Raw genomic sequence first — 16,210 nt, 5'->3', positions numbered from 1 at the left:
TACACTTGATTCCACGACACTACGCTCGCTTAGTACCTCTAGCAATACTAATAGTACTCCATAAGACCATTACTGTACACATCACTCGTCTCAATTATGTTCATGGAGTAGCCATACCCTACATTGCTGATAATAACATGTGATTAGAGCTTAGATTTTAAACCATTTGCAATGGATAAAATAAAAGAAGGCAATGAAAAGATCCAAGCCAAACAAAACTTTTATCTTTCAGTTATATATTGAATCAGCATAATAGAGCAATTAAGGAGGTGTTAACTCCTAATAAAGCAATTAACCGAAGGACACACAGGAGATGCAAGCCACACATTAATGTTTTCAGTTACACATATAAATCATCATGATTAGCAATTCATCACAAGCAGTTAAGAGGCAGAGAGGCACCACATGAGTTGGCCACGAAGGGCCCCCTCAATCAGCATAAAAGAGAAGTCAAGCTAAAAACCCCTAACAGTTACCTATTGCCCATAATCAACAATGATGATTAGTTACAGGGGAATAAATCAGAAGAAGCTAGAGGGTTCTATCTTTTGCCTAACTCTCATCTAGAGTTCAACAGTTCCTGGTATCACTATAAAAGGCAAAGAGGTAAAAATAGAAACACTAACCTCGTATAGATAATTCATAAACACACAAGGAGGCAGAAATAAATAAAAAATAGGCTAGTCTACGTTAGAAAGCCCTCATACTTCAGCATGTGTTTGACACACATTTTTTAACATTAGGCACGCGTCAGCGTACATCCCGCCTACGTTAGAACACGCTCCATTTTTGCTTCATTTGGTCATTCGTTTTTTATAATGGATGCGAAGAGGACCATTGATTTTTTGGTTATTTTGGTTCCTAGACCTATAATAGAGCCTCTGAGCTCTTGGGACATTACACCATTTAAGATAAAATTGGTCATTTTTTCTTTCTCCCTCTTTCTCAATCGAATCATTTCTAGTATCCTTCTTTCCCTTTTCTTTTTATGGTACTTTAAGGGTTTGAGTAGTCATACGGAGTAGCATTAGCCATATTTATGGGTATAATTCAAGAATAGTTCTCACAATGCAATGGTTTATGATGTAGTGAGTTAGATTGTTTGGTTTATCATGAGAATGTTATGATTGATAGTCTGCTTCCACTATTTTTTTGACAATACTATAAAACGTGTTAATGAAAGTGATCTAGTCCACGACTCAACCAATAACTTTTTCCGTTGTTGTCTTTTATTCGTTTCTAAAAAATTTAAGATGATTCGCTCTACCATCTCTACCAAATAAATTGTTGGTTCCTGTTTTGTCATCTTTAACATCAACTCATCGTTTCGATTTGAAAGATGTCATTTCAAGCATTGGCAACATAAAATGGTATTTTCTCATACTATGAGAAAAGTAGTCAACATTATGAATATTAATATCCTTGTGGGGCCCGAGGAAGATGAGAAAGAAGTAAACAATAAATTGACTACATAATTAGTATTGTGGCAGGAAAAATTATTTTTTGTGTAACAATTACATTTTTAGTGGCCATTATTATGATGACCTTTTTCAGACTGTTAAGGAAGTGTAGGATGTACTTAATAAAAAATGATACTGAGAAAGTTGAGAGTAATCATATTGGCAAACAAAATTTTTATTTTTATTTGGGTTCCATATATTATTTTATAATTTATTACAACTACCCATAAAATAAGAACAACATCTACTTTTTTTTACAATAGCAAACATCATTCTTATTCTTATTTGGGTCTCACAACATCTATCTTTTTTCTACAACATCTACCTATCTCCTCAATTTTCCTCAGTTAAAAACAACAAAAATTGTTTTTATTTAAGAACAAAAAACAGAAAATAAGAATGACACAATGGAGAACAAAGAAAAAATGTTCTTATTTCGTTAAAAACAACCTTAAGAATAACCAATGTGGTTGCTCTGATACTAAAAATATATAATGTGAGTCGTTACCTTAATTAACATGGGAATCTAGATAAGTGATGGGATACACAATCACATGCCTACATAAAATTGCTCAGGAAATAATATTCGAGGGAATGCCTTTGGATGAGAAATTTCAAGTACTTGTCATGATTGATAAAGTGCCCTCTCTAGATTCCTTCTCAAAGACAAAACTAAAGAATTCTCTTTGGAAAATATGATGACACGTTCCCACATTGAAGACGTTATCTCAAACAAAAACACGAAAAAGAAACTCCCAGGTGTAGTTCCTAATCCATTTGATGAAACTTCAAGAATTAGAACTGAAACACATATTAGAAACTCGCCACCACAACAAGAAATGGATCACTCTAAAGGTTCATACTTCAAGATAACAACCACTTGTGAGAAATGACTTTGGTGAACCGTTCATGTGCTACAAATGTGGCAAGCCAAATCATATGGTAACAAGTGCATACACAAATCGATGAGTGGTCCTCCATTGGCTAACATGACTAAAAGAGCCATTTGTGACTCTGATATATGAGGTCAATGTGGTTGGAGGATCGGAAGGGTGGTGGTTAGACATTGACGTTTCCCACCACGGCTGATATGATCGTGTTTTGTTTAAAATATGTTCAATATGAGATTTGCTTGCAATGGTTTTCTTAGGAAAGAATAATATTAACTGTGTTGATTCATTGCGATAGTACCACAAAAAAATTGAGAATCGTTATTACACTAGTAAAAACGTCAAATATGTCATAAGCACAATAATATGAGAAAGTTACTCTCAACTGAAGCTGTTAGAGTAGATCATGTACACACCAATGATAATCTTTCACGAATGGACCCTACAGAGATTTCAACTGAAGCTGTTAGAGTAGATCATGTACACACCAATGATAATCTTTCACGAACTAACCAGAGATCCCAAGAAATAGGTCCAATGGGTAATAATAAGTTATGAAGTGATGTGAGATGAACATGCTATATAAGAAGTATGGTTCCTGAAGTAATAACAAGTTGGATAAATATAAACTCTTAATAAGATCAATAATCTAATTGCAGTGGAATACCTAGGCTATAAGGGTACTCTAGACAGATTCACCTAGGTGAATGTGGGCCACTTACTATGAAAGTTTTGGACAAAAAATTCTATAGCATTAATTAACTATACTATGATAAATGTGCATAATCCTTTAGGGCAGATGTTTTATAGAATACACCTTTGAAAATATTATATGTGGTTTTATGTTAGAGATAAAGTTTAAGATTACAAGTTACTCTAGTAAAATATGAATTTTACTCACTATGCAAATATCCAAGACATATGATATTTTTATTTATGCACAACCTTATAGAATATACTGCTACTATTTTATGGACCGTTTTAATTTCAATTGAGAGATTATTGGATTTTTAGAGTATGAAATGAAAAATAAAGTCCTACACATAGAAATTAAGCGACTTATAAATCTAATCTATAAAAAATTATGTAAAAAAGAGATATAGACCTAAAAGAATAATGTGATTTACATTACACTATTTATTAAGAATTGACTTGCTTTATTAGTTAAAAGAATGCCCGATACATGGCAACGTGAAAGTGTTAAGAAGCTTCTTCCAAGATAGTTGAGATAAACAAATTTCTATCAACATAAAAATGTAATCTTGTTCAAGACATGTCTCATTTTATTGTCATGCCATGACAGGAAAGTAATTCAACAAATTGAATGAAGAAAACTTTAACTATGTTAAAGATTGTCTTTACAAGATTTGAAACTTTGAACTCTTGCAATCCAACAATCCTTGATACACACTTAATAATAATGATAAGAATGTTTGAATATCTTTGAAAAACCACACTTGAAGTAACTTCAGAAAATATTATCTGAAAGTTAAGAAGAAATTGCAAAAAGTGCAGAACAAATATTTCAGAAAAGTTTAGATTATGTATGAGTTGTGTTTTTGAATTATGAGTTTCAATGCCTTTAAATAGGCTTCACAATAAGCCATAACACCTCTATGAAAAGGTAGGATTTGATTAGAATGAAACCATTTCGTTTGGAGTGAAAGCTGTGTAGTTTGAATCTGAAAACTAGTGCAACAACTCTAAGTAACAACAAGTAATCGATTACCTAATAGATGTAATCGATTACCCAAACAATATGTCCAATTGATTAATTGATTTTCACAAGCTGTAATCGATTACTCACGGGTTGTAATCGTTTACCCAAATATTTTGTCCAACAGAATAATTGTTTATCATATGTCACGCCCTGATTTTCGGTTACGCGACCTCTTAGAGTCGCCACTATATTTTATGGTTAAAAATGTAGAAAAATATTTTAAGCCCAATCACATTGGGCTTTTGGATTGTGATATCCAGGTTTGGGAGTCGATTACGGACCGAGGAAGGTATTAGCACCTCATCCGCCCTTAATTAAACGGCACCCTTGTCAATTGTATGATTTAAATACCCTTAAGTTATTTAAAATTAAATTTGTGTACGACAAAATATTTAATTTTTATTTATTTTTAAGTCTGACAATATTACTTGCTCCTACGTATTCCTAAACATTTTAGGAAATCAAGACTTACGTAGTTCTAATTTGAAAATGGTTTGTCGGTAAAAATAATTAACTCTTTTAAAAAGGGTGAAGCGGCATAAACTAATTTCCGCACCGCATCCCATTTTAAAAAGGTTTGAAAATAACTATAATATTTTTTTTGGCTTTTTATTATTAATTTAAGAATTAATATAATTTTTAGTTTTTTATTATTAATTTAGGAATTAATCGAATGAAAAGAAGCGTCGTAACGCGACCGATCAAGGATGATATGAGGACAAGAAGTGTAAACGCGACCTGCCTCTCTACTCTTTGATTAATCCCAAAAAAGTTATAAAGTTTTTTATAAAATTTGGTAGTGTTATAAATTCATTTTTATGAAGCAAATAACCTATTATTAAAGACATTTTTTTTATTTTAGATATTATTTTTTCTCTTTTAAAAAATATAATTTTTATTATTTTTACTTACATAAATAAAAAATATATCCATTGAAAAATAAAATAATAGAAACAAAATAACCAAAATAAAATAAAAAAAGTTAATCAATTATTAGCTTTATTAAGGTATTATTACCCATTATAGTATTTACACATAATAAATAAATAAAAAGTAATATTTATTTAATGAAAAAAATTATTTGGCATTTTATCCTACTGTCATAATAAAAATAATAAATTATCCTTGGTGAAATATTTTTTTTATCATTTTAAAAGAAATAACAATGCCTTTAGAATAAGAAAATATTAAAATTATATACCTAAATAAGTTTTGTTCTAGCGTGCAATGTGCTTCCAGACATGTATCCTCTCACGATTGGTTGTTGGTGGCTTCAGATTGAGTTGGTGACGTGGACGTCTCCCAACCGTTGGATCTGCGAGCTCACGGTTCTTGCGCTGCGTCTGCCCACACTAGAACTCCACCCGTGAGAACTGGATCCTCTACAGACGCGAATATGGGATTCACGTGTACTTGCCTGCGTGTCAGCAATCCACCAGTCAAAGGTGTAGGTGTGTAGTGTTTAGTATACGCTTGGCTGCACTGGATCGAAGTCTCTGGATAGGGGACACAAGTAGGTGTATGCGCGTCCACGCGTGAAGATATACATCTGCCTGCGCGTCGCGTGATTAATTGCTAAATTTTGAAGTCAACAGTGACACTTGTGATGAAGATTGATCCCATGGCTTTGAGGACAGGTGCACGCTCCTTCTAGTGGTCTCGTATGCACTAGATTACACGACCTTGACTTCTTCCTCTTTCTCTCTTTATTGCTTTTTTCTTCACTTTTTATTTTGCTTTTCTCTCTTTCTCACTTTGGAAATATTTTGTTCTCTCTATAGTGTTTTTCTCAACAGTGTATTTTTAGCAACCAAGAGCCACTAACCTACTCTATTAACTCTATTTATAGATAAATTTTAACCTAATCTAATCTTAACAAAGTGCTAATAACTCCACATCTACTAACCCCATAATCCCATAATAGTAGGCACCACCAAGTTAGATTTGACTTGGTATATATATATATATATATATATATTTATTTATTACTTTTTTATTAAAATATATTTTAAACTTGGTTTTTTTATTAAATTATTTATATATTCGAATTAAATAACAAAAAAAAAACAAAATTGTTTTTTTATAAATTCAGTTTTAATTATAAAAATTAATAAAAAAATATTTTTAATTATCTATTATTTATTTTATAATATAAATTCGAAAATAAATATAATAAAAAATATTTTTTTTATCATTTTAGGCTATTTGAAATATCTCATTTAAATTCAAAATAAAACCTAAAATTAATAAATAAAAATTAATTATTTTGAGAAAGTAATTATTTTTAAAATATGTTGGGTTTTTTTATGGGCCGAGCAAAAATTGGTATTCACAACTGCCCCTCTTTACTAATTGGTTATCTAATAGCATGCAAACCGAGGTTTTGATGGATATCATGATAAGTGACTAGTAAAGAAATGAATGTTAATTTTGTTGAGGCTCAGAAGAAGCCCAACTTGCTATATCTCAGTGCTCGAAAATATGAAACTTTCTTCTATGAGTTGAACTATCTTCAAAATGGTCTGAGTTTTATGAATATAAACCAAAGACGCAGGTCGTTGTAGTGCTAGAATTTGGAGTGAAAACAGTGAAACCAATGACGCAGGTTAGTGTACTGCCAGAATTTGGAGACGCGGGGTTAAGGACCAAGAACGCAGGTCGGTGTACTGCTGGAACTTGGAATGAAAAGAGTGAAGCCAAAGACGCATGTCGATGTACTGCCAGAATTTGGAGACATTGGATTGAGGGCCAAGAACACAGGTCAGTGTACTGCCAGAACTTGGGATTAAAAGGGTGAAACCAAAGACGCAGGTTGGTGTGCTGCTGAAATTTGGATGACACTAGGAAATAAGACCAAGAACGTAGGTCGGTGTACTACCGAAACTTGGGATGAAAAGGGTGAAACGAAGGACGCAGGTCGGTGTACTTCCAGAATTTGGATGACACTAGGAAATGAGACCAAGAACACAGGTCGGTGTACTGTCGGAACTTGGAATGAAAAGGGTGAACCCAAAGACGTTGGTCAGTATAATGCCAGAATTTGGGATGAAAACGTGTATGACATGTTTTTTTTTGTTTCATTTTTGTATGGATACAAATGACTATTATTGATGCATGCTATGAAATGCTCATGTTTGGTACTTATATAATTGTTTTCATATTAGATTGAGTTGTAATTGGTATTCATCCGTATTGCTCCGTTGCATCCTCAACATTTGGTTGTAGATTGTTGTTTGCAGGGAATGACTTTGTTTGTTCATTCTGGAAGATGACAATTAACTTTGTCTTTCAGCTGTAAAGTGTTTTTCTCTTTTCGAATATTACTCAAGTCATCATGCTTAAATTTTTTAAGATAGTACAAGTTTAATGAAAACAAACCATGCAAAAAAAATATTTTAACTCATATACGATTGAAAATATATGATCGTGTTTGGCCTTTTGTATTGTGGGTAAAGTGGTGGGAATAGGTTTTAAATAACGAAACATGCTAGATTACCATTATACAATCATTGACCATCCAAAAAATTGCCCCAGTATTGATTTATTGTCTTATGCCCTTAAGAGGCCTTTCTTTTTCTTCTGTCTCTAAGTTTTGCTTAGACCATCCTTTCGGGTTTTCGATCTAACATGATTTATTTGTTTCATTAAGAGAATTTGTGTATTGATCACGCCATGCATAGATTTTTTAAAGAAAAAATATTTTGAATTTGTGTTGAAGTCAGTTATTTGGTACCCTTGGTGTGTATCTAAAACAGTTTGAATCTCGACAATGATTTTTCGGGCTTGTAATGTGGTCTGGTTAGTGGTTTACAAGAAGAAAATGATGTAAGGCTCAAATAATGTGTTTCCCGCCTCCAACTTTCTCCATCTTCTCCATAATTTTGATTTCAAACATCTCCAATATTTCAATCATGGATACAATTTCCATTCCCTTTGGAAAAGGAAGGTTTTGTAATCATTCTAGTTTAAGATTTCCTTATTTGCCCTAACTTATGCCTAAGGTTTTACTAAAACTCTTAGTGGGCTCTTTTTGTAATCCACTTGTTCCATTTCTAGATCTTTTGAAGATTTGATGGAAAACTACCCTTTCCCTGGTTTATTGGTGTTATTCGAAGGTGTTGTATTTTTTGAATAAATTCTTTCATATTGTCCCGGCTCAAAAGGGGTGACTAAAGATATCTTCGTTGATGTTTGGAATAACAAGTAAGCCTTGTGTCATCAACATGACCTACCTGAGGGTCACACCATAGGGATTTGTTTACATCATCCTCCTAAGATAGTGCATGAAAGTATGCAAAAATGCGTGAGTCAATGCATAATTTTTTTTGAAAGGTCTCTCAAGCATAATGTTTCTTCACGACATCTGAGTTCATAGAAAGAGGTAAATCGTTTCTGTCCATAGTAGTCAATATCAATGCTCCTCTAGAGAATGCTTTTTTCACTATGAATGGTCCTTCACAATTTTTGGTCCATTTCCATCTATGATCCTTCTGGGTTGGGAGTATCTTCTTAAGAACTAAATCCCCCTCTTGAAAGTGGCGTGGCCGAACTTTCTTAGCATATGATCTCATGAGTCTTTTCTAGTACAACTGACCATGAAGCCGCTAACCTTTTCTCTTCTATCAAGTTCAACTGGTTGTACCGTGCCTATATCCATTCTGATTCTTTCAGTCCTGATTCTGCCATGATTCTGAGTGATGGAATTTCTACTTCAATAAGGAGTATTGCCTCCATCCCATATAATAATGAGTATGGTGTTGCCCCAGTTGATGTACGTACTGAGGTGTAGTATCCATGTAGAGCAAAAGGTAACATTTCATGCCAATCTTTATATGTCACTACCATCTTCTGAACAATCTTCTTAATTTTCTTGTTTGATGCTTCTACTGCTCCATTCATCTTAGGGCGATAAGGCGAGTACGTGTGGTGCTTGATTTTGAATTTGCTACACATCTCGGTCAACATCTTATTGTTTAGGTTGGTGGCATTGTCTGTGATGATCTTGCTTGGTAACCCATATCGACACACCAACTCCTTCTTGATAAATTGAAGTACCAATGTCCTGGTCACATTAGCATATGAACACGCTTGAACCCACTTTGTGAAGTAGTCGATGGCAACAAGGATGAAGCGATGTCCATTAGAAGCTTTTGGCTCTATTGGTCTCATCACATCCATTCCCCGCATGGACAAGGGCCAGGGTGCTGAAAGGACATTTAGAGGATTTGGTGGAGCATTAATGTTGTCTTGCATAAATTTGACACTTGTGACATTTCCTCACATAAGCACAAAAATTTGTCTTCATTGTCATCCAGAAGTAACCTGCCCTTAAGATCTTTTTAGCCATAACATGTCCATTTGCATGAGACCCAAACGAGCCTTCGTGCACGTCTTTGAGTATTACTTCAACTTCTTTCACTTCTAGGCATATGAGGAGTACCATGTCATGATTCCTTTTGTAAAGAATATCACCATCTAGAAAGAAACCCATAATCAGTCTTCTCAAGGTTCTCTTGTCAGTCTCTGAGGCCCCAATAGGATACTTATTTTTCTGTATATAGATTTTGATGTCATGATACCATGGCTTCCCATCTTGCTATACTTCTATTGCACAATAGTGGATTGGTTGATCTCTAATTTCTATTCTGATGAGAGGTTGATCCTTCCCACTTATATGGAACATTGAGGATAATGTGGATAAGGCATCGACTAGTCTGTTATCCTCTCTCGGGATATGGTAGAAGTCAATTTTTTCAATGTGCACAACCATCTTATAAATATACTCCTTGTAAGGTACTAGCTTGTTGTCACGGGTCTCCCATTCTTCTTTCAGATGATGGATGACTAAAGTTGAATCCCCAAAGACTTCTAAAACTTTGACTTTTCTTTCCAATGCTGCCTGCAAACCTAGGGCACATGCCTCATATTCAACTATATTGTTGGTGCAGTCAAAGCATAACCTGGAAGTAATAGGAGTGAAGTTTCCTTCTGGAGATACAAGCACAACTCCTATGCCGTGTCCAAGTGCATTGGAGGCTCCATCAAATACTAATGTCCATACACCATCTTTTGTTGGTGTTCCCGAAGATAGACTCATGATACCTTCATCTGGGAACTCTTGGCTCATTGGTTCGGTCATCTCTATGGGTTGACTGGCAAGATAATCTGCAAGGGCATTACCTTTGATTTCTTTTCGTGTCAAATACACTTTATCATATTCTGACAATAAGACCTGCCACCGAGCGATTCTCCCTATTAATATTGGTTTCTCAAAGATGTACTTCACATGATACATCTTTGAAATCAACCAAGTGGTATGACTCAACATGTACTGCCTCAAACGACGAGATGCCCGTGCTAGAGCACAGTAGGTACGTTCTAGCAATGAGTACCTTGTCTCGCACTCAGTGAATTTCTTGCTTAGATAGTATATGGCTTGCTCTTTTCCACTTGATTAATCATGTTGGGCTAAGACACATCCCTTAGAGTCATCCAGTATGGTTAGGTACATTAGAAGAGGTCGACCAGGTACTGGAGGCATCAAAATTGGGGGATTGGTCAGATACTGTTTTATGCTTTCAAAGGCTTTCTGGCAATCGTCATTCCATCTAACTGTCTGACTCTTTATTTATAGTTTTAAGATCGGCTCACATGTAGCTATTAATGGAGAGATGAACCTGGATATGTAGTTCAAACGCCCTAAGAAACCTCTGACTTCCTTCTCAGTTCGGGGTGCTGGCATTTCCATGATTGATTTGACTTTTTTGGGAACTACTTCAATTCCTTTCTGACTGATAATGAAAACGAGGACTCGTCCTGATTTAACCCCAAAGTTACATTTTGTGGGATTTAGCTTGAGGCTTTACTTTATGAGTCATTCAAATAATTTCCTTAGGTTCTCCACATGCTCCCCCTCTGATTTTGATTTGCATATGATGTCATCAACATAGATCTCCACCTCGTTATGCATCATGTCATAGAAAAGAGCTGCCATGGCTCTCCGGTATGTGGCCATAGCATTCTTTAAACCAAAAGGCATGACTAGATAGAAAAAGGTTCCCCATGGGGTGATGAAAGTGGTTTTATCCACATCTTCAGAGGCCATCTTGATCTGATGATAACCAGAATACCCATCCATGAAGGAGAAAAGGGCATGGTCTACAGTGCTGTCGACAAAGTCATCTATATGAGGTACTGGGAAATCATCCTTTGGGCTTGCTTTGTTCAAATCTCAATAGTCAACGCAGATCCTGAGTTTGCCTCCCTTCTTTGGTACAGCTACGACATTAGCCACCCATGAATCTGGGTTCAATGGCAACTTCTGTTCCACTATGTTTTTGTCCAGACCCAACATATCGACATACGACCATGCAAACACATCTTTGAACTCGTGCAAAAGTTGAATTATCTTTTTGCGCTCTTCCTCCTTCATCAATGTACCTACCTCCACTTCTTTCTCGTCGTCTTCTGTCCCCAAATTTACTAGCTCAGTAGGCTCTTCACGAGGCTTAATTTCTCTGGACTCTTGCTCAATCATCCTCAGTAACTCAGGTGATGCCTCCCATTCCTCATCACTATCTCCTTCGTCGAGCTGATTATTAGGATGATCATGATTGTACGTGTGGCTGATAACATGATTATTATTTCTGGGGTTAATGTTGGATCTACATTATGTTAATGCTATGATTAGTTTTTTATTTATGGGGTTTTCATGGTTTTGCTTGCTTTTTTGTGTGTGTGTGCAAGTATAAAAATGTAAAGAATAAAATAGGACACAAAATATGAAGAAAGAAATGTATTTCATTGAATTAAAAAAACTTGTACTATCCAATGAAACATAAACAAATTGTCCTTATTCGAAAAGAAAGAAAATACCACGAATAGCTTTAGACACGGCTAAGGGGTTCTAGCATCTTATTACATTGTTTCTAAAACCACTTGTGGAGATGCATCTTTCTCTATCCAGTTGCTAAGAGTGGTGTCTGGAGGGCATTGAACAACATAGTCTTCCCCATCTTCTGAATCATCGTTTCCTACAACAACAATCATTCTCGGTTCTAAGCCAGCACTGATGAAGTTCCTGCTAATATATGGGATGACCATCCCACCGACTTCATACTCCCACTGCCCCAGGCGAGCCATCCTTCCTTTCCTCTTCTCTTCAACATTTCCCTCTCTATCTTCCCGGGTGGGTCTGTATTCTAGGCCATACCAATCCTTGGTGGGCAATAGCATGACTAGGCTTTCTCTTCCTTGGCCAAACTTCCCAAGGCCTTTTCCCGGTTGATAGCCCTTTTGCAACATTACTTTTGCCATCATCAGCAATGCCTCTGAAGGTTGGGGACGTAGTGTGTGTGTCCCTCCTCCTACAAATGAGGCGTTAGCAATCTCCAATGCTTGGAAGGATGTTCTAATAACTTCTTCTGCTGCTTCGATGTATGGAGTGTCAAGAGATCTTGATACCAACATATCTTCTTCTCCCATAACAGTGACGAGTTTTCCATCCACTATAAACTTAACTCGCTCGTGCAATGTAGAAGGTACTGCCCCTGAAGCATGGATCTATAGCCTTCCCAACAAATAGGTGTAACTAGGATTAATGTCTATGATATGGAATACTATCTGGAAAGTGCAAGGTCCTATTTTTATAGGCAACTCCATTTCCCCCATGACATCCCTGTTGGATCCATCAAACGCCTTCACTACCATAGAGCTTGGTCTCATATACGATGCATCGACTAAAAGTCTGGATAACGTCCTTTTCGACATGACATTGAGGGACGAGCCATTATCGATAAGAACCTTACCATTTAAGCAATTCTGATACATTATAGAGATGTGCAGGGGGCTAGTGTGTCCTATTCCTTGAGATGGTATTTCTTGATCACTGAAAGAAATGTAATTATCAGCCACGATGTTGTTTATGATACCACCAAGCTTGTCAGTGGTTATGTCGTGGCTGACATGTGCATGATTCAGTATCTCCATATGCACTTTTCTATGGGGTTCATAACTCATTAGTAGAGACAAAATGGATATCCTGGCTGGAGTACGGTTTAGTTGATCCACGACCCTATACTCACTCTGCTTTATGAACTTTAGAAATTCATAAGCCTCCTCATTAGATACTTCCCCTTTATCTCCATGCTTATGCAATAGGTCATTCAGATTGGCCTCCAATTCATCTTCCACAAGGATATATACTTTCCTTTTTCCTTTATCCTTGGCTAAGGCCTTTTCAACATCTGAGGGAACATAGACACGTCCACTTCTAGTTATCCGACTTTCCCCAACAACATTGGTGACTTCTATCTGTTACTCAGTTGTCTATGAATTCCCTCCACTGTAGATCCATGGTACCGCTTTATGTGTCTTGTAAGGGAAAGGTCGTGGTCTCTCTTCTGCTGCAGGCCTCAGAACAGGCTCCATCCTACTTATGATTGGCACCCATCGAGTTATTTGTGGGTGTAACTGAGCATTATTCAGAATGTTCAATACAAGTTCATAATGAGTAATTGATGGCCTCATGGTCCTTCTCATGTCTTCCTCACTTCTTGTAGTAGCCTTACAGTTTGATACGAAGGCCCCCTCTCTATGGTGATCAATCTCATATCTATCATCTTCTTTAACAAGAGCTTAAATTCTGGACACTCCTCTAGGGTGTGACCCACTTCACCATGCAACTGACAACTAGCTGAATCTTCATCTTCCACTAGCCTTTCCACCATTCCACGTTTGCACATTTCCTGAAAAATTACCCTTATGGGTGTTCTTATCTCATCTGCCTCCCAAACGAATGCGCTACCCCGAGCCTCATCTACAACATTCACACCCTGATTCCCATGGTTAGGTAATGGATTCCTGTCCACATCTGGCACAATGGGTTTGAAATGTAGTTGTTTTGCATTGATCAGACTTTGCACTTTATGCTTTAGTGCTCGACAATGTTCAATGGAATGGCCAATGACCCCAAAGTGGTACTCGCAAGTAACATTTGAGTTAAACCAGGATCCAGTGATTTGGGTATTGTTCCTATTATAGGGCTTATTATTCCCTCCCTCAGAAGATGAGAGTATAACTCAACATTGGGTATTGATATCAGGTCAAATTGTGGGCCTCTTCTTTTGGGGTTGTGATTTTGGTAGGCTTGTGTTTGGTTCTGGTTTTGGCGGGGTTGGTAGGATTGTGTTTGGTTATAGTTTTGGCGGTTGTTATTGTGGGCTGTGTAGTTGGGCTGTGTGGAATGTGTGGCAATGTATGAGGCCTAGTATTTAGGGTTTTGGGCTTTGTATCCCTTCAGATCAGTGAACACCGCAAGTGCTTCTCCATCCTCCTTCTTCCTAAAGTTGGGCTTCTTGCCCGTGCCTAATTTGGATTGATCTACAACCAGCTTTCCACTCCTTATGCACCCTTCTATGTATCCCCCACCTTAATGAGTGCATTGAAGCTCAATGCAACACTTCCCACCAAGTAATCATAATAGGGATCCTTCAAAGTATCCACGAAGAAAGACAACTGTTCTTCCTCCTCCAATCTGAGTATGACTTGTGATGCCAAAGCTCTCTAACATTGGGTATACTCCTTAAAACTTTCTTCTGGTTTCTTGGCCATGCTCTAAAGCTGGGCCCTGTTAGGAGCTGCATCTTCGTTGTACTTATACTGCTTCATGAAGGCATTGGATAAATCAATGAAAGTTTTAATTTGAGCTTTCTCCAAGAGGATGTAACGGCCCATAGCCGCCCCTATCAAACTGTCTTGGAAGTAGTGAATTAGTTTACCATTTCCGTGATGAGCTGTCATCTTCCTGGCATACATATGCAGGTGACTTTCTGAGCAGGAAGTACAGTCGTACTTTTAGAACTCAAGAGTTTTAAATTTTGGTGGAAATACTACATCTGGTACCAGACACATCTCAAATGCATTTTTTACACCAGGAAAGTTTGTGCCCTTAATGGCCCTTAGTCTCTCTTTAATAAGCTCCAGCTTTGCCTTCTCTTGGCTTGAGAAGTCATTTGGGGTACCCTTGTTTATCTTAGTTTCGGCCTGGTGGCTTGTGGACTTGCCTTTAGGAGGAAGGTCGTGAGTAGGATCTTTGTCTTGCTCGTCATCGTCTTCCTCACCTGAATGTTGTTCTTCTTGTCCATCAGTAGTGTCTTCATACCTTATGACAACACCCTTACGACAATTGGCCCCAGTAACTGCCTTTGGACCCACCTTTTGTGCGGATTGCGGTTGTCTCGCACCTAGTGCAGTGGTATCATTTTCTGAGCCTCGAGATTTTTGCATATCCAAGATGATTTTCATCACCTGAATCATTTGCATATCCAAGTGCTACTGGATACTTGGTCTCCCATTAGCTTGATTTGCAGTCTGGTATGGTAAGGATGCCTGAGAGAAATGTTTGGATGATACCTAGCGAAACAATATTTTATTATTTAGGAAAAGAATGATGCATGCAATGAGTTTTATTATTATTTTAAAAAAAAAAATATTCCTTTTCATTTGGAGGTTCGGTATAGCAAGACGTTTTGACCCGCAGTTGGTGACCATGAGGCATGCCCCCGTTGACTTTTCCTGCGTTGATGAAAAGTTTAAGTTTTGGATTATCGTTGTATCTACATTCGTTCTTTTAATATGGGTTACTAACATTAAACATCATGCCCTACACTTGGTAACTTGAGAGCGTACTCTACAAGGCCTTATGTAGTTGATGGCGATCTAAGAGAACACGCAAAGTTTCGGACCTAGATCACATCTAAATACAAGTTGTTATTATCTCTCTTAAGATGATTTTTTTTCTTTTTTGTTGATGTTGTGGCATTGCAAGAAAAACTACCTTTGAATATTTGCACGACAATGAATAAGATATTTGATAATAATAAGAAGCTTGGTAGCAACAAGAATCTTAGTAGCAATAATGTATTATTTTATTCATGAAAAATAGTAATAATAGATATTACAAGACTATATTTGCTTATGTCTTGTACTCAAAATTCCCTATTTGCTAAGACTCTCCATCTTATTAAGTCTCTGGCTACTTCCTTGCAAGACTCGTAGAAGGCTTTCATAGCTGGGAGCAGCTCTGTCTCTAGATACATCTCTAGTTCCCTCTTGGCATCGAAGAATGTCCTCAGCTAATA

At 36.6% G+C, this 16,210-nt stretch overlaps 1 protein-coding gene across 1 annotated transcript; it reads right to left on the bottom strand.

Annotated features, from left to right (window-relative positions):
• Positions 1 to 11,301: 11,301 nt before the first annotated feature.
• LOC109337762 lies at positions 11,302 to 15,386 on the bottom strand. The gene is made up of 6 exons (XM_019574807.1): positions 14,973 to 15,386; positions 13,640 to 14,128; positions 13,431 to 13,541; positions 12,690 to 13,382; positions 11,992 to 12,632; positions 11,302 to 11,734 (listed from the first exon to the last, which is right to left on the bottom strand). Exons 1-6 carry the CDS (start codon positions 15,384 to 15,386, stop codon positions 11,302 to 11,304), a joined length of 2,781 nt encoding a protein of 926 aa, XP_019430352.1.
• Positions 15,387 to 16,210: the final 824 nt, after the last annotated feature.

This window comes from Lupinus angustifolius, unplaced genomic scaffold (assembly GCF_001865875.1).
Source record: "Lupinus angustifolius cultivar Tanjil unplaced genomic scaffold, LupAngTanjil_v1.0 Scaffold_10_65, whole genome shotgun sequence".
Classification (NCBI taxonomy): domain Eukaryota; kingdom Viridiplantae; phylum Streptophyta; class Magnoliopsida; order Fabales; family Fabaceae; genus Lupinus; species Lupinus angustifolius.
This window is presented reverse-complemented; position numbering and strand designations above follow the sequence as displayed.

Coding starts and splice junctions, on each gene's coding strand:
- LOC109337762 (XM_019574807.1), bottom strand. CDS start 15,386: ATGATTCAGGTGATGAAAATCATCTTGGATATGCAAAAATCTCGAGGC. Junction 14,129..14,972: donor ATGCATTTGAGATGTGTCTG/GTACCAGATGTA, acceptor TCATCTTCTGAG/GGAGGGAATAATAAGCCCTA. Junction 13,383..13,430: donor CTTACAAGACACATAAAGCG/GTACCATGGATC, acceptor ACTGAGTAACAG/ATAGAAGTCACCAATGTTGT.